The following is a 19,168-nucleotide window of genomic DNA, read 5'->3' on the forward strand; positions in this document are numbered from 1 at the left end:
TAGTCAAAATAGCCCAATGTTCTGGGCTGTGATAAAAATAAGAAAACAGCAAACTGAGCCAGGCATCAACAAAGAGCCACGGAGAGAGTTAGAGGAGGGAAATTGGCTGGTCCGTGATGTATACGGTCTTGGTAGGAGCGGTTGTGGTTCGGAGCGGGAGGGTTCGTGGGCCACGCGGGCTGCAGCGACCTGCCTGAAATCCCTGTGCACTGCATAGCGCAGTTGTTGTTCTGCAAGCTGCAGCTGTAACTAATTGCTCAGTGGCCATTTCTAGGCTTGAAGGTAGATTTCAAAACTGCCATTTCAGAAATATTTTGTTACTTAGTTTTTTATTTGACCTTTCTACAGGCCTGTTGGTTTTGGTGGAATTGGTGGTTTCTTTGGCCTCGGGCTGTCTCTTCGAATTTCAGTAGTAGTAATGCAGTTAAGTTCAACTGTGTATACTTTGATGTTTTTATTAATTAAGCCAGTCAGGGCTTTAAAGTGACATGTTCATAAGCTAATTAAACCCCAAATTGCATTGAACAGAAGGCACATCTCTGAACAATAATTCAGAGAACTTAAGGCTAGAGATATGTATCTCTTGGGATTTAGCATTAGAGCAGTTCAGACAATGAATTCTCAGTGTTCATCCCTAGAAAGTCATGAGGCCTGTCATGATTTTGAGATCATGCTAATGCAATTATTTTTCTTTTTTTTTTTCTCTCTCTTTCTGGATAAAGTGTCTTGGATAATGATATTGGGAAGAAATAAAAACAAGCACTTAGGATCATTTTAAGACTACTACCTTGATTTCTCATGCTAAATATTTGCGATCTATAGTCATGTGGGAATTTTTGTGTGTGAAGGATGGAGAAGCAAAATAAACACAATTTTCAAGTCCAAATAAGCCTCAGAGCTCAGGGTGGGGTTCATCATACTCTAAGAATTGGTAAGCTTTTGTCTGCTGCTTCTGGACAGCGGATCAGAAATGCAACATGGGTTTAATTTCTAAAGATGAGACAGCAATTCTTGTTTTCAAGAATTTAGTTAATAGTGCATTTAAAGAATGGAAGTGTTTTTATAAATTGCGTAATGCTACCTGGAGATATGTATGAATTATTAAGCTTGCTCATAATTGAAACTAGCTCTACTGCTTGTTAGACAGTTTGTAATTCTGGTCAACGTACTTAGGAGGAACTTTATTGTGTTAGCAGAATTTTGCTAGTAGCGAATGCTAGTAACTTTTACAAAGGCAGGTATTACCACCTTTAACAATGTTTTTAGGTAAACATAAGGGCCTTTTCATGTCTTAGTTTTGACATGAGTCTTCCAGCACTGATGTTCTGTGTATAAGGAGGGTCTGGCCTTGTGTGCTCCAGAACCCATGATGATTTTTTTAAATCAATTTTCCCTTTTCAGCTGCTTGCCTTTGTTTAGTGTGACCTCTTCATACAGAAGCGATGTGTGCTCTAGTGAACATACATACCTTTCTTTAAAGGTTTCAGTAAGTTTCTGACACTTCTGAAACTCAAGTGGAAAACTTTAAAATTTAGGCATGCACGATCTGTTTCTAAAGTTAGAATATGAAAAAATATATGCTTAGTTTCCAAAATATTTTGAAACAGTGCATCTCAAAAAGTTTTCTGTAGCCTTGTGCCAATAGAAAATGCATTCTCCACAGAAGATGTTGCGTTGTTAGTTATTAAAAAAGAAACACCACTATTTCTTGATTTCAGAAGCCTTTACCAGTAGGTAAAGCTTCTCGCTTACCACCCAGAAAGGATGGTACTGAATAGTCTGTGATGTGGTTGTACTTTTCTTCAAGAAGGGCTCACTGAGGTTGCAGTTTCATCTGTGCTTTAAGCCAATACAATTTGGTGGTGCTGCCAAGAAATGGTCATGCTTTTTCCTGTCCAATTATTCCTGTCTCCCATGCTGATTTTTTCCTGTAATAGTGAGCTGGACCAGAAAACAAACCCAGATGAAAACTGTTCTTGGAAAATAAGGTAAATGGAATGAATAAGAGAAATGATGGCTATCGTGTGGCCACAGGAATGCTCATGCAGGCAAGAGACTTTGAGGTAGGATTGCTGGCCACTGGCTGGGTAAAGCACAGCCTGCCCTGCTGGCAGGGTGCCTTATGCTGCCTTCAAGTGCTTTAGCAATATATAGTCACATCAGCATCTTGTTTTAAGATGGAGAGGTGTATTCTTACCCTTACTTGATTCAGTCGCTTTATCTACCAGTTTCAGTTTGGGGATACTGGTGTTCTTCGTGTGACAGGCTTAGATACAACTGCTACTTTCTTTTCCTCTAGCAGGACCTGAATTAAACTTGTTTTCCAATTTAACTAGCAATAGGATGTGCTATGTTTTCTGGGAATATTGTTAGCTCAAGCAGATTTGTTGGCTGCTTATAATGTTCTAAATTATTTAGGTTTTTATCCAGGTATTTGTTTTGAGGACTGTGGGGATCTTTTTTCTTTTTCTTTTTTTTTTTTTTTTTCATAGAAAAGAAACAAGTTTCAATTAATCAAATTTTTGATTTGTTTTTTTTTTTGTTTTGTTCTTCAGTCAGTATTTCCTTTGGAGTGTCTGTAGTATATATCAGATACTAGATTTTATCCCTTTTTTGCTCCAAGAGCTGTAATGATATTTGAGGAAGGTAGTTTTGCATGCAATAAAGCTATGTAGTTGCTCTGTGCTTCAGATGCTAGATGTGAAAATCTCCCAGCTAAGTTTATTAAGACTCATGTCAAAATTCTGTAAGCCAAAACCACAATGATATTGGGGGGAAAATGTGTCTAAATTACATGCAGACGTTGAAATTCCTTTCATGGACTCAGTAATGCCAATTTTGGTGCATGGGATAGGACTGGAGAGCGGCTGCAAGGATTATAAAAGCATTATCCTTCTCAAAGCTCTTCCAGTTTAGAAGAATTCACTGGACAAGCTGGCAATCAGACGCGATGACCTTGACTGCAGTTAGTCCATTTTAGGTGTCGAGCCTACAGAATTCTTTTTTCCAGCAAGGGCACTTGCCCAACTCAGTCCTTACTACTTTGTGCATGTCATATACTGTCCCAGTTCCTTTCTGTATGACTTGTAATAACTATTTCTTTCTTTCCATCCTTTTTCCTCCCACTGCAGCAGGAGAACTAACTGTTTGTCTTTCTAAATTTAGAGAGCCATGGATACATATAATATTTTTCTCTGTTTAAACTTGGCAGTTTAAATTGCATATGGAAAAGGAAAGTACATTCCACTACAGGAAGTCTGAGTGCTGTATTCTTGATTTACAGAAGAATAAAATGTTACATGGAATATTTCAGCCTTTGTTATGTAGAAGGAAAACAATACTTACAAAAGTGGATTTATACTAATGTATATAGCCAGACTCTTCCTCTCTTTTCATTGTGCAGTATTCAGGGTACCACCCTATGAAACGGAGCTAACTATATATGGGATGCTGCTAAGACATGTAATTTTAATGCTGCTTGAGATTTCTTTTTTTTTTCATTCCTGTCATATTTCTTCAGTTGAAATAGGGTGTTCAAACCTTCTTAATTGTGTAGACCATGCTTTACTGTGTTCGTGCCTGAACATTTCCCTGCTCTTCTCAAGATCCTGGACCATTGTTTCTCCTGCTTATAGGCTTTTTAAGACCCCACAGGTAGCTATGACTATTGAAAATGTAGTAGGAGGAAATTATGTAATATATTATTGCCTTTATTTGTTATGAAGACAGTTCCTTTTATTTCCTACAACACTTCAGAAGCATAAGGACTGTTACAAGAGAAAAAATCTTGAGAAATCTGGAGGCTATTTGACCTACAGTGCGGCAGGCTTTCTTGATTCCACAATGAATTACTTTGCCTTATTAGCTTTCTTATTGAAACTACTGTATCGTTTTTCACATCTGTACACAAATACATCATTGCTGCCACTGTGAGGCATTGGATGAAGAGAAGTGAATCTTTGGGAGCTGACAGGAGCAATATGTTAATGTGGAGTTATTTTCATGGAGTGGCATATTGCTCTCTTCTGGTCTCTGATTAATAACCCAGACAAATGGATTAACCTGACTATTGAGGACAGTAGTGACTCGTTATGTTGGACCTCTCTACTGAAGGAGCTGAAAGAAAAACTAAGGTTGAGGTGGTTTCCAGCTTTGTTTTTCACCATTGATATGAATCCCATTTTTTTGTGCATTTTTTCTTTAGGAAACCAGTTAAGTGATTTGGATTCAAATTTTACTAGGTCTCTACATATAAAGTAGATGAATTTTGGCTACAGTGGGAAAAAAAGTACAGAGAACTCTGAACAGGCAAAGGAGATCAAGGAGAAGAGTCTCGTCTTCCAGATTGTGTAAATTACCTGGATTTCATGCTAGCTGCTGTTTTATTTCTTCAGAGTACTTTTGAAACATGTACAAATAAGCCAAGATTTGGTAAGTTTTTTGCCCTTTCCTATTTGCACTGGAGAAATCCTTTTCACTTAGTTTCTTCTTTTTTGCTTATCTTTGCCAAGCTTTTCCTTTTTGTGGTCTCTCTCTCTCCGTTTAGTATAATCTTGTCTTTTAAAACTAACTTTTGTACCTCTGAAAACAATAATAGCATCAGGAAAATTATAAATGGGAAAGCAGTTGTAAGGAAGGCCTGTGGAGATAAACTATCCCATCTCAAAGTGAAATTAAAAATTCCTCTTAAGCTCTGCTAATGCTAAACAACAAAACACTAAATTAATGTGTGTCGTGGTGTAGCTCTACAAATGCTCAGGCAGCTCTTTCTGTACCACGAGCACAGCCACAGAAGCTGCTGGAATGTCACATAGTTTTGTCTATGTGGCACTCTTGAGTATTACGTTTGCAATAATTTTTGGCTGATCTGAATATGCCAGACAATATTTTTTTTTCCATCCTCAGCAAACTAAATACTTGCTTTAATTAAAAAAAAAAAAAAGCTGTAAAGCTGAATACTTTCATATCTCATGGGGAAGAGAGGGTGCTCTTTGAGTCTTACTAGCAACAAGAAATTATCTAGCCCAGAGGCTTGAAGGAGAATCATACAGTATTAACTGGATCTTGTGGCTCTGTTTTTTCATTAATTTTAATATGGTTTGTGGAAAATGTAGTACAAGATTTCGTGCTGCCCTTATCGCTACAGGGTCACGTGTATTTGCCAGCACATCGCTGCTGCTGCTGATCGTAATTGTTTAAATTAATTGGTTTGCTTCAGTGTTTAGAACTGGTGGCAACTCATGTCAAATCCACCTGTCCTGAGTAGCAGGTGTGTGGGCACTACACCTTACAGGCTAGCAGGCACTTGCTCGGGTGCTTATCACGTAAGAGTCTTCCTCCGCTACCATTTATGCTGCAGCTGGATTACTGCTCTCAGCAGCAGTGAACAGCTAATGCTGTGTCTTAGAGTAGCTGCTTGTTCAGACAGGATAACGTGGTTAAAATGAGGAGCAAACAAACGCTGTCTGCACCTTCGTGGCATGGTGCTTAGTGGTCCCAGTAACACGTTATTTGGAAATTAATACTTACTGTTTTCCCTCTATCAGAACACCTGATGGAGTAGGGGGATTAGAACAAGAAGTAGAGGTCTTGGACTGTCTTCTCTCTTTTGACGTTTTGGGGAGTCCCTTGCAGTCCTTTCTCTCTCTCTCTCCTTCTCTCTCTCTTTTTTTTAATCTGGTTGATTTTTCTCTTCAAAATTCCACCTCTTTTTTTTTTCCTCCCTCAATCTTGATACAATTGCGTTGTTTTAAGCCTGGAGATTTTGCGGTAATCTCTTTGCAGTTGGAAATGCTTTGCCCTTTTTGTTGAATTCTAGGCTTTGTGATTCTAATAAATTCCTATTATTTTTGGCACAAACGCTATCATTAAAGGCCAGCTATACTCTGCCCTGGCAAGTTTGTATTCCAAAGTTCAGAAAAATGACTAAAAAGACTGAAATCAAGCTCGGGCTTGATTTTTTTGTGGCATGTAATCAATAGTTGCCAGTGAAAACTGCTGTTGTGGAATCGCATAGGGATATGACAGTATTGCATCATATCTTCTTGGTTTGTGAATGAAGAAAACACAAAGCTGTGTGGGTAGTCAGTTACGCACAGTTTGTGATCTTTGCTTCTAGAAACTTTATAAAAATAGCTAGGTTCAGTAGCAATAAATTCATTATTCTTACGAGGATATCCTGAATTTGACATGCCAGTATATGACTTTGAACTTTAGACTGACTTGAAAATGGAGGTTGTTTTGAAGATATCCCTCCAGAAGGATTCTCCTATTTATGCTATGTGAATGCCTGTGTTATATTTAGGCACTGAAAATACTTTTGGAGTGACTGTCCTGTGGTCTGCAGCGAGGAGGAGCGGCTGGGGAAGATACGAGCTGTGCTTGCTCTCGCTGGGAGACTTAAAACTCTGTTCCCGGCGATACTATTCCCTGTCTCGGAGAGAGTCGAAGCCGCACGCTGAGTCCCTATAAACACTCCTTATGTTGAGATGTAATACAGGCTTCGGGCTGAATCTTAGCCTTTGTTTAGCTAAAAAGGAGTGTTTTAACGCTGTCGCAAGTGAGCTGAATATCCTTGCAAATTTCAGTAAAGCAAGGCATCGTCCCCGCTCCGTAACGTCAAGTGTGCGGTGGGCTTGATTTCTTCTGCTGTCTTCTCCTGGGGTAGATCCAGAGTGAACTAGGAAATGGAGAACTCAAGGTCTTGATTCAAATTTTGCATTTTTTGTTACTGTCCGTCAGTAACAAGAGGGGGGGAAAAAGCAGCAAAGAGCCAGGGCCCCCTCTGGGCTCACTCGCACCTCGCAGGGACCGAGTCCCTCGTGTCCAGCGGCGTCGCATGCTGTCCTGCTCGCTGTGGTTTTTCACCGTCATACGGTGAGAACAGCAAGTTGTTGCTGCGCGATAACAGCAAAAGTAACGTGCATTGGTCTGTGATGCAGCAGTTCGCGTGTTACTGACTTGTCTTCGCAGTAAATTGCGAACCAAACGAGCGTTGGTGTCACGTCGTGATCTGCTGTTTGACTTCCGTTCGGCCCGTTGCCCCTGCGCGCTGGGGCCTGACGCTGCGCTCCCAGGCAGCGTGGCTGCAGGCCGCTTCGTTTGGCGGGCACGGCAGCCCCTCTTACCCGGCGCGCCGGGAGACAGCCCCGTCCTCCTCACCGCCCACGGCGCATCTCTAAGGCACTGCGCGCTTCTGCCGTAGGACTGGGAATTACGACGTTTAATTTCCTTTTTCTACACAGTGAACGCAAACTTGAGGCTTCTTGCTGTCCGTCTCGTAGCTTTGGGGCTTGCTGCGCTAAGTCATTCGGACCCGTGAAGACGTGGATGTGTGCTGTTGTTCGTGTCCACGTCCAGCTGCAGAAGAGTCTGAGTATCGGGCTCCAACTGAGCTGCTTCCCCTTGGTCAACCAGAAGCAGATTTGCAGGAGTGACCATTATCACGTTTGTTTTTTTTTTTCCACTTGTTTTGTTTTTCTTTGTTTTTCCTCTTGCTTCTCCCTGAGTTCCCATTACCACTGAGTATAAATGACAGGGATCCTTATTTGCTTTAGGCTTCTACAGGTCCAATTATGTGATGCCAAACGAGAGAATAGGCTTGGTACCGAGAGACTGTAATCAGTTTTTCTTTTACTTCACCTTCTTCAAACAATATCATCTACCCCCCTCCCCGCCCCAAAGAAGCGGTTCTGGTGTTTAGAATTTGTACTTATTTATAACTTAAGTAAATAAATAAATAAACCATAAGCTATACATAGTATAGCATTAAGTAGCACTTCAGTGGCCACTACAGTGAGTCAGAGGCCTATTTGTGCCATTTCAGTATGCACATACAATAAAGATACCTACCTATGTTCATGCACAAAATTGAAAGATTTTCTCGAAGCTGTGTTTAGATCTAAGCCTATTTTATAAATTGCACAGCTTAAGTTCTCTGCAACTTTACTGTTCTTCTTGTGAGAACTAGCGGTGAGACTAACTCCACTTTTAAATCTGAATTGCTCATAAAAAAAAAAAAGGCAAAGTATGAAAATGTTAGATGTTAGTTTTTGTGTCTCTCCCTTTTAATATAAAAAATTCATTTTGTGAGCCAGGGAGGGCCAGAAAGTTATGGATCAGTTTTGGCCCAGTGTTGCTCCAGTTGTATGCCAGAATATTAACATAAAAATGGAATACACTGTGCAAGGAATAAAACTTTTCTTTTTTTTTAGATAATTTCTTTCTGTCTCATGACCCAGTAAAAGTTTCTACAAAGCGTTTTTTTCCCCTACAAGTGATCTAAAACAACTACTTTCTTTAACAGCATCAGTTAAAAAGAATTAAGCTTTAATCTCATTGAAAGCTGGTAACCTCAAGTAGGACTCCAATTAAAGCTATCATCATAGGTAAAGGGTGAACACTGTACCCAAACACACTTACAGGCGAGGGCTGAAATGCATTTCTTGAATAACTACTGTGAAATTGGAGAAAAGAATGATATGCCAAAGTTTTTAGAATTTATTTCAGTGGTTTTGTGTATAGAGCTGTAACTTGTATTTTGCCCTGCAAATGTAATATAATTTTATGGGCCTCCAGTTGGAAACTGTTAAGTGGAATTAATGATGAATAATATGTTAGAGGAAATAAGCAACTGTATTATAATGGATATGTTATTTAGATCAATTCTAATGAAAAGAGAAAATTATACTTTTATACAAGAAGCAGCATGGGGTTCAAATTTGTACAGTTCCTTCATCTGTAAATGGGGACAGCAGCACTTACAGAAACACTGTGGAAGTAAATTCATTACTTTTATTTTTTTTTTTTTACCCAAAGGCCTTTGAAAGCCTTTGAATATCTGTTAGTGCTGAAGGATTCGTATTGATTATGTTGTGCTCAAGGCATACCAGTTTCTCTGTTTAAAATTATTAGAAATAATAGGACCCCTGCTATTCATAATATCTCAGCTCCTATGAGCCATCCAGGTCCATAAGTTCCATGTAAATGTTTTCAAATGCTGTTTATCAGTATGGTCCACAGCGGAGATGAAGGAAGATCGCAGAGAGCTGCTCACAGAAAGTGGTCCTTTTGAAACCGTGTAATTCTGAGACCTCAGTCAAAGGAGTCAGTCGCTTCAAAGAAACTTCCCCCTCCCTCGTTTTAGCTATAAATCTTTCTTCTAAGTATTTTGACTGTTTCAGGCTGGTGTTTAAGCCCACACAGTGGGTGCTGGAAAATAATCCTTTAATGCAGAGAGAAAAGTACCATGAGCTCATTTCCGGCAGCTATTCTGTACTTCACATGAGGTGTTTTTCTGTTTTGCTGTTGAAACAAATGCAGTTATTCATAGACTGTGGCTGCATGATTTACATCAAGGCTTATATTCAGTAAAGATAACAGATTTACTTTCTTCATGCATGTGCCCACATTATAAGCCTTCTTTGATAGAAGTTGAAGGAATTTTTTCGGCATTTTGTAGCGTTGACATTGTAGTGCATTGAGTAGTGGAGACAAACTTCCCATGCGAGTTCAAAAGTTCATGTTACGATCTGGCATCAAATATCTACTTATATAACTAAATGTGCCCGGTTGTGGGTTGGAAGGCACAAGGCGCGTGCTTCCCTTGGTTCTGCCTCTCCTCCTCCCCGACCTTGTCGGATCCGGCTCTCGTTGCTCGTTTGGAGCGCCTTTCCTCTCCCCTCGCGTTACTCCCGTTCGTCGTCTAGTGTCAGAACGGGACCCAGTAAGCCCCTCCTGGGAAGCAGACCTGAACATCGAGAAGCTGGACAAAGCTTTATTCTTACTGCAAACCTGCAGTGTTCACGTCTCACTGCAAACTGAGCGGGTTTTGCTGATCTTCCCCCTCTCCCGCTGTTATGCACACGATTTTTCCTGTTTTGAAAGACAAATTTTAAGGAAAGATTTTCTTTCCTTGTGGGCTAAAGAATCTGGTGTGTTGGGACCTCGGTATATTATATAGGTACTTTTTTTACTTTTGCATTCTGTAAAGGTAGTCTGATGCCTTTTACAAACCCATAGTTACAACCCAAGTTTCCTCAGTTCTCATTCATTTGAGAGACTTTATAATCTTCTGTAAATATATATTAAAGAGAACAAAGGAGAATGGGAGGGACATAAGCAGGTGATTACTGCTTTTTCTTCTGCCAGCATATAAATCATAGAAACTCCATAGTAAAATCTCTATTAAAGGCAGAAGAAAGGCAGGAGCAGAAATGTCACATCTCTATTAAGAGTATGCACAGGACCATGTTCTGTCCTCATTTAGAGCCAGGCAGCAGACAAAAATTGAAGAATTGAATCAAAATCTTAGGAGAGATTTTAAGCTAATAGAAAATATTTCATTTTAAATGATTATCCTTACCAACAGCAGTTAGGTTTCCTGATCTCTAATTGCTAGGAGGAATTGGTAAAAACTGAGGTTGTAAGTCCTGGCACCTTTTCTGAAAGGTAGCTCTTCGGGGAGAATAGTGGTGCAGTACCAGGTCTGGAAGAGCAGTATACCGAAAAACAGAAATGCCAGACTCACTCCTGTTTTTCTGATTGGTTTGTCCTTATAGAAAACATAACACATTAAGTATTAATATTCTGCAGTATTACAATACTAACTTTCCTTGTGGACATTCAGTTCCATAAACAGTGTAATTTTTGAAAAACTAGGATATTTTGAATGAACTTACTATTTCAGGAGAGAGTAGCTTTTATTCTAACATAGCTTGGCCCCGCAAGGGAAATTAAAGTCTCTTCTGGGGAGTTTCCATGCCTATGGAGTCTGTAAGCGTTACTTGGGCTGTGATTTCACAAACTGCTTGGCTGATCTGACAGATCGCTGTCAACTAGAGGGAGAGCTGCTCTCATTCTTTGTGCAGTTCTGCTCCCTTCCCTGTGCCAGGTCAGGTACTCAAGCTAGACTCAACCATGAGCTATTTTGACTCACTAACCAAGCTGAAGATGATCCTATTCTTTTCCTAAGTTAGGGAGTTAAAGTGGCTCTCCAAGGGGAGGTCCCAGGTGATTTCCAGAGCTGGCACCAGTCAAGCTGTGGCTGTACTCTCTGGAATGAAGGAGGGCAAAAATACAGGAGCATGGGAGACTCCCTCCCATGTCTGGCAGTAGCAAGCTGTTAGATAAGCCTACCCTATGTATGAAACAGCATCCTTGGAGAGGTGTCATCCAGGCACTGATTTTTCTTGACTATATCTAGCTTGAGGTCTTGCAACAATACAGCCAAGGTGAGAAGGTTGTAAATGGTTAACTGCTGTACCCGGTGGAGCTACAGCATGCCATGGCAAAGGGGTGGGGTTGCTGCAAACTTCTGGCATGGGCAGATAGGCAGATATACCTACTCAGGAAGGAAAACAGCTGGGGTTGTTCTTTTTCTGTTTTGTTTATTTATTTATTACTTAAGAAGCAAAGTTCTACAAAGTGTATGTGTGAGGGGTAGCACTTGTGTGACGCTGACTTAGCAAGAGCTACAAAAATGCTTGCTGCGTGTGCCCCCTAGCACTGAAGAGTAATTAGGGATCTGCGTAATGGAGTTGTACCTCAGAACTCCAGAGGTTTGTTCTGTGGATGCACAAGAAAGGTGTTTTTTTTTTTTTTACCCAAAAAGGAGTTTGGCAGAGCAGGATGGGGAAACTGAGAACTCTTGGTACACCTGAGGAATTAGGTGCATCCTTTGTGAATTACTTAATGACGTTTATGCACTTGAAAATCAGTGAGTACGTATTCTCACAAGTATTTGATTAAAAGAGAAGAAAGAAAGGACGCAATATTAACTATTCCAAATTCATTTGGCTTCAGCTGAATCTCTGTATAGGCATTATATTGGCACTACTGAAAGCAGGTTCTGACCAAAATGGGATACAGTGAAAACACAGGACAGCTTAGATCCAGAAAATCTGTTACAGCAAAGATGGATTTGAAGAAAAGTTGAAATTTTTCTTGAGCTTGAAAGGGAGAGCATGGGTGGAATTGGAAAGGTAGAAATGCTGATTGAGAACATTTGTGATCTTTGGCTGCTGTGTGCTGGTGTTGCTTTATGCTGTCTGATGATGCACAGTAGTGGTAACAGAAGCTGTTGTCTTTCTGCTTTGAATATCCTTGGGAGTCCTGGGCATCTGTTCCACCACGCAGTTATGGGCTCTCTGGATGCCTGGAGATTTTCAAAGTTTTGCATAGGATATTGTTTTAATTATAAAAATGAAATGAAAATGTAATTGACTCTTTTTCAGAAATGTAGAAGTGGGAATGTTATTACTGTTTGGATTATGGTAACACTTAACTCTCCCCAAGAATTTTTAAAGATCTTAAAATTCTTGAGGATGAGGTCCTGTCTTGCCTGTATAAACAAGTTATTGAGAGCAGTGGCTTTGCAGTAGAAGGTTTGTGTTTCTAGATTTTAAAAACTCTTTCATTTATCTGTAGATGAATTTGACTCCTGACCATTTATTAGACTTCATAAGAATTCCACCTATAACTGAATATACAGGCTCCTCAGTAGGTATGGAAACGCTCCTTGCCATGTTTACCTGCATGATATTTCATTTAAGAATTCTGGATGCAATTCGCACATGAAAATAAGCAAGAGAATACTGTTTCACTAAGAGAGGATTTTTTTTCTCCCTACTGATAGAATTCAACTGCATGGAGATGGATTGTACAATATGCCCTCTCTTCCATAAACTCTATTGTTTTTATTCTTCCCAAGAACCATAGACTTGCATACCATTTGCAACTTGCATCAAATACTCCCCTCTCACGCCCAGCCCAGGGTTACATAGTTTTGTTAGGTGTGCTGCTGTTTCTGTAATATTTGGAATGCTGGAAGGATTCCAGTCACTGTTGGTAAATACAGGCTGCAGTCTGACAGTAATTGCTTTCTTCCTGGAGTTTCAGAAATTACATACAAAAGCAAATGAAGTAAGAGAAGGCATTCTGTTTTAAATGTATTTTGTATCTGATGCTATTTTTTTCCTCCTTTGAATGTAGTACAGAAAATATTTGAAGACTCTAACAGAGGAGCAAAACACATATCTGGAAATAGCCTGGGAGTTATCTTGGCTTTAATTATTTATAAGCCTTTCTCCTCTCCTGGCCTTTAAATAAATTTAAGAAAGCAAGAGAATGCTCTGTGGTTGGAGCGGTGCCCTTCACCATACAAAGGAGCTTCTGCTTGTGACCTCTTCCTCATCAAATGCTTATCAGAGATCCATTTGTGCTTTCAGTCTGTCTTAAAAAAAAAAAAAAAAAAAGAAAAAAAAAATAAAAAAAAAAAGAAGAAGAAGAAGAAAAGAAAAAGAAAAAATCCAGACTCAGCTGACCTGGCAGAACAAAGGAAGGATTTTTCCTTTCGAGGTTTGGAAAAGGTGCAAAAGATTCATCTATTTACTCTTTTTGTGTACTAGTGATTTGGCCTCAATGCACTGTAACATCTCGTAAAGGAAGAAAAAAGCCTGCTTTGGAAAGGCACAAATTTTCATCTGTGCTAGGTAATTTAAACCCCTAATGTGATTATAAATTTTATAAAAAGGCCAATCAAGTTTCCTCGAAAGCAGTGTCAAAATCAGAAACAATTTGGAATTACAGGTCACACTGTGAAATGTTGACCTAGTTCTTCATGGAGGACTGATCAGTGAAGAAGGCAGGTTGCTAATACATAGCAGTTCTGCTCCAAGTGCCAAGTACCTGTTTTTTTTCCTAAATCACTACAGTTGTGCCATCTCTGGCTAGTTGGAAGGTGCTTTAGTGCTTCCAGCACCATGCTTAGAAGATAATATCATCCAAGGTATGTGTGATGTTTTCCTGCCTGTGTGTGGATGTGAGTAACAGTTTCCTTTTGCCCAAATGATAGGGGAATGGTATCTCTGAAACCTCTTTTATACAAGGAAGGAATTCTTGCAAGAATGTGCATTGATTCCTCCCCCTCCTCCTTTGTAAGGTGGAACGGTGCTGTGGAGGAATCGAGTAGTGTTGAAGAGACATTATAACACTGTAATGATTTCTTCAGTACACATCCATATTTTCTGTCCTTGCATAGACAGCATACTGATAAGACTGTTCGGGGTAGCAGTGAGGGAGGTAAGCAAGCTTGTCTTGAGCTGAGACGTAGGTATTCTATATAAGGCTCCATCTTCAAGCTGGTTTTTAGTAAACACTGCTAAAGGACTTATACTGGGGTTGCAATGGGTTGGGAGGGCAAAGGGTTTTGCTTACACTGCACAACTCTGCTTTCAGTCTTCATCCTCTTTTGCTACCTTTGGTCTTCCCTATGTTCCACACCATTGACTTTACCCATATAGCTTTTCCAAGTAAATAACAAAACAAATCTGATTCTTGCATCTATGATAGCAAATGGATTGGCTTGTTGTTCAATTTTTTTCTTGGTTCTGCTAAAATAGGAGAATAGTAAACCTTACTAAGGATCAACTTAGTAAGGCTCTTAGTACAGTGCCTCCTTATCTTTGTACTGAAGAAACTGCATTTAGGATAGATACTTTATAGGAAAGCTATTTTGATTTTACTGTTTGCACACAATGTTTTTCATCCAAATGTGTCAGAGGGAATAGCTTGCAGAACACTTCGTGAGCTCACTCTGAAGGGTGTTAAAGGTTTAAATGCAGTCAGGTCCTGACCAGCCTCACCTGGGGGCTCACCTGGGCCCTGAGGACTTCAGTGTTTTGCTTTTGCTCTTCAGGAGGACCTTATTTCAACTTACGTTCTTGAGGCTTCGCTTCTGAAATAGTGCTCACGTCAGGTACTGGTGTTGTCTCACTAAGATGTAAGTAGTTACATGTGCATGTTGATAATTCTTCAAAGGCTTTTTTCTTTTTTTTTCTTTGGGATATGCAGTGATTTCTGGGTATGCAGTTGAGGGGCATTAGATTTTGTGTTTTATATATCTACAAAATATGTATTCTTTAGGCATAGGGAAGCTTCCAGTCAGTAGCATGTTTAAATTCCCAGGCTTTCTCTCTAACTAAAAAATTTGTTTTAATCCAGCATGCTCATTAAAGTGAGTTTAATGCACAGTTCATACACAACTTCAAAGTATGGCAAGGGGAAAACAGAATCAAAAATCATTCAAAACCTGGAACAAAAGAAACAGAAAAAAGAAAAAATGATTTATCGAGAGCTCAGTTTAGTTTCTTTTCAGAAAAATAAATTCTTAATTAGAGGATATCCATTTAAAAAAAATACCATGTCTGTCTCTTTCACACCCAGAATACTCTTGGGAAAATAAATCCTTTATGAAAACAGAATGAGCGCATGCTTATGATGCACTGTTATGATGGAGTGTTTCTAGGCTTGCTTTGGTTTTACTTTTTTTTTTTTCCTGTCAGGTGAAAGTTTTTTTCGTTTTGAGGGTGAAGTTGTTGCTGGTGCCTGCCGTTTCAGCAGACTTGGCCAGGGTCCCTATCCCTCCCTGGCAACCCTTTAACCGGGGCAGGCGGTCCTGTAAGAGGACGGCCAGTGGAGTATTAAAAGTGGGTCTCGCTGCATTTTTTTTATGTATATATGTGTATTTGCTTGCTGCAAGAGCGTTTCCCCCTTCCTCTCCCAGCGGGGAGCCCGGCCTTGGGGCCACCTGGGACCCATGTGGGGCCAGAGCACCATGTGCCTCGAGAAAATAAAACTTTGAGCAAGGGGCATATTTTCAATGGGCGTTTGAGAGTGAGAAAGATGAGGCACACATCTTGATGGGCGCCCTGAGACTTGGTCACGGTGCAGGTGATTATTTTCCCTTGAGAAGGCGCAGTTGCCTGTAGTTAGTGTTTTTGAGAGCTGTGGGTGTTTGCTAACTGCATTTAGTTTAAGCAGCTGGTAAGCTCTTGGAAGGAGAGCTCTTTGCATGCAAAAGTGCAACACTCCTTTGGAAGGATAAAAATCTATCTTCAGTCCTCTCCTTTTTGGAGAGGTCCACAAAATACTGTGAGTAAAAATGGATACTCCTGATGCTTTTAAGATTATACAACATAACGAAGCTGAAAAGCTGTTTGCTTTAAGGATCTGTAAGCGACCAGGGCTGCTGAGATCTTATTTAGAAAGCCTTATTTAAATTTATGAAGTGTCAGCTTAATACAAAACCCAAGTGTAGAGTTCATCAAACATCTCAGAGACACATAAACAGAGAAGTTGGAGGTGTACATCAAATTGAGAATGGCTAGTTTGTTACAGTCTGGGCCAACCAGAACCACTTTAATCTGTTCCAGCCTTGCACGTCCAATTCATTCTTTATTGAAAGCTGATTTGAGTGTGATATTTTTGTGGGAATGGGTATCATCAGGCATTTGCGTATCGCCATGTGAAATGAAAATGTAACCGAACTGCTGTTACACAAAGGGCACCCATTAATCCATTTGTGTGTTTGCTTCGTTAGAAAACAGCGCAGGCTCATCACCCTTGCTAGCATTGGGGAAAAACTCCTGTTACTTTACTGCTTCTTGAAAAGTGGAGGAAATACTGGCCTTGTATAGCTAAGCAAATCAGTTGATAAAATACAGAGTAGTTCATTTGCAATTCATGTCCATTATAGTGGAACTGGTGCATTTTATTCCAGATTAACGTGTCCACACGCAAGTGTCCTGGGACAGTTTGTCCTGCAATAGCTGTGTCATCCACTTTCCCTCGTGAAGGAGGCCAGTGGCAATTGTTCACTAATGTTGATTTCATCTTTAGGCTGCTATAACTATACAGTTACTATGCAGGAGATGGCTTATCTCCTGCAAGGAAATGTGTATAACTAACCAACGCAAGATAAGGGTTCTTTAAAATCGAATAGGTTAGCAAGAACTCTCCGTGCGTCCTGCTTAAAATAATCTGCAAAGCCAGAGACTGAACAAAAATACTGCTCTTGATAAGGCCTAGTCCTCCACCCCCTTCCTTGTTCGCGACTTCCTTCCATTCTTCCCACTTTTCAGCTTCATGTTTTGGATAGGTTAGCAGGAAAGATAATTGTCCAGTGGTTGCCTAGGGGTTAAAGCTAGCCTGGCCTGTGTTTTAATTCGCGGAGCTGCTGCCGTTCTCCTGAGCGATCTCGGACAAGCTGGTTAATGTTTGTCTCAATTCCTCTTCTGTGAATCGTAGGTAAGGTGGCCCTTCCTCGTCAGAGTGTTGTGAGGATATATTCCTCTAGGTTCGATGGCTTCTGATATTACAGTGATGCAAGGTATAAAAGCTCTCCCGTGCAATCGTGTGAAAATAATATATTGTTATCTCTGTGCCCACGAAAGTTAGAAGGGGGAGATGAAGCTAATTTGAGAGGTTTGTTTGCGCTTCGCTCAAATAGTATGTGCCCTTCGTTCAAACTCTCTAGGCTTTTCTACGGTAAAGCTAATAGACTGCCAGGGTAGCTGCACACCTAAGCATTGAAAAGTCGCTTGTGCTTTTCTGTTTGTGTGGTTTTTATGTTTTGTGTTGTTTTAACCCCTTAGCAAATGCCAAGATATACTGGCTTGGAAAATATACTTAATCAAATGTGTGGTAGTTTTGTTTCTAGTGTAGTGATAATCACTGTAGTCAATTGGGTTGCTTCTAATAATCACCATAGCAACTACAGTCAATAAAAACTGAAAATAACTGTTTCATGCAGTTTTATGCCAAATGATACATGTGGGCAATGTACTAACTATTTGAAATGTCACATTCAGCTAAATGATGCCTATTCTGCTGGCAGTGCTTTCCATTGCTTCTCTTGAGCAGGAAGAAAACGGGAGCTAATTTTTGTTCTCAGTATTATTTGTTAAGAGAAATTGATTTTTACTTTCAAAAGCCAACCTTAATGCCCCCTCTGCCTCTTTCTCCAGAACATGCAAACAAAAAAACAGGAAGGCTTGGTAGCAAGTAGTTTCCTTTATTTTATTCCTTTCTGTATGTGGAAAGGGCATGTTTTAAAATGGTTGTGCCAGTGCCAGTGCTTTATTTTGGTTTATCTTGAACCTGTCCTTCACTGAATTTAAAATACATGTATATGTGTGTGTGTGTGTATGTGTATATATATAATGTATGTATTCTGCATCTCTATTTCTTCTGTCTGGCTTAACAGTCGCATGCATCCCTCATAAAATTTAAGAGTAGTAATTAGAAACAGTATCTAGAATACATGTTCTCTTCCTCCCACATGGCTTTACCCTGGTCTCTGACAGCTGTTATTGCAGTTACTCATTCTGGCTGAAAGGGTGAAACGCAGAACTGTTTTGGAGCTGGAAGTGAGCAAAATGTCAGAAACTGCCTCAGAGGAGGCTTCTCTATAATGTCTCAGATGCTTCTTGCCTTTCACATGCATACTTGGGGTTTGATTTTTTCAGAGGTGCTGAGCACCTGCATTTCCTGCTGGCTGCAGCCAGCCTTTCTCCTTTCAAAATCGCACCTCTTTTCTTAGCTTTTTAAGCTAGCTTTCAAAGCTGGCCTGAGGGCACGAAAACTTAACTTCAAGATTATGTTATAGACCCCTGCGGTGGGGGTAATGGTGGGAGAGTTAGCACCTCTGAATGAATGTGTGCCCTGTAGAGCTGCTGTTTGTGTTGAACTTCTCAGAGAATGGCTTTGCAATCGAATTCATGCTTTAAACTCAACATCGAAGCAGAATTTTGCAAGCTCTGTTGTATAACTTTTTCTTTTGGAAGATGTTGAGAGTGCCTTGCGATCTTGTCTGGGTGGAGGTGTTCGTTTTGTGGGTTTAAATGCAACTCTTTCAGCTTGCTTCTTTTCCATTGATCTTTAGGAACATCTTATTTCACACTTCACTCTACTTATTTGTATGTATTTTGCAGGGGTCCCTTGAAGCTTGCCCTGGGAATGGACAGCTACCTCCATTTCGGGAGGAAACTAGTGCCTGGTGAGGAAGCCTTCGAGGCAAGTCGAGGAGTGTGCTGATACTCCCTGAAGAGCGAAGGCAAGGGGCGACCTTCCAGGCCAACAGCCATGCCTTTCGGGCTGAAACTGCGACGGACCAGGCGCTACAACGTCCTGAGCAAGAACTGTTTTGTGACCCGGATCCGTCTGCTGGACAGCAACGTGATCGAGTGCACCCTCTCCGTGGAGAGCACGGGACAGGAGTGTTTGGAAGCCGTTGCTCAGAGGCTGGAATTACGAGAGGTAAGAGTGGCTCGGGAAAGACCATCTGTCACTTTATAACTTAACACATTTTTAGCTCAGGCAGTCTGTTCGT

At 40.4% G+C, this 19,168-nt stretch overlaps 1 protein-coding gene across 3 annotated transcripts in view; it reads left to right on the plus strand.

Moving 5' to 3' along the window:
• Positions 1-19,168, plus strand: part of PTPN14 (protein tyrosine phosphatase non-receptor type 14) — a 122,119-nt gene that overhangs the window by 26,387 nt on the left and 76,564 nt on the right. For 2 of the 3 annotated variants that reach the window (XM_062571825.1, XM_062571827.1), the window contains exon 2: positions 18,771-19,095. In XM_062571825.1, the coding sequence (XP_062427809.1) occupies positions 18,922-19,095 (174 nt within the window). In that variant the 5' untranslated portion in view covers positions 18,771-18,921. Of the gene's footprint in view, positions 1-17,018; positions 17,086-18,770; positions 19,096-19,168 lie in introns of those variants that run through there. The other variant, XM_062571826.1, reaches the window with a different exon arrangement.

This window comes from Rhea pennata, chromosome 3, assembly GCF_028389875.1.
Source record: "Rhea pennata isolate bPtePen1 chromosome 3, bPtePen1.pri, whole genome shotgun sequence".
Taxonomy (NCBI): Eukaryota; Metazoa; Chordata; class Aves; order Rheiformes; family Rheidae; genus Rhea; species Rhea pennata.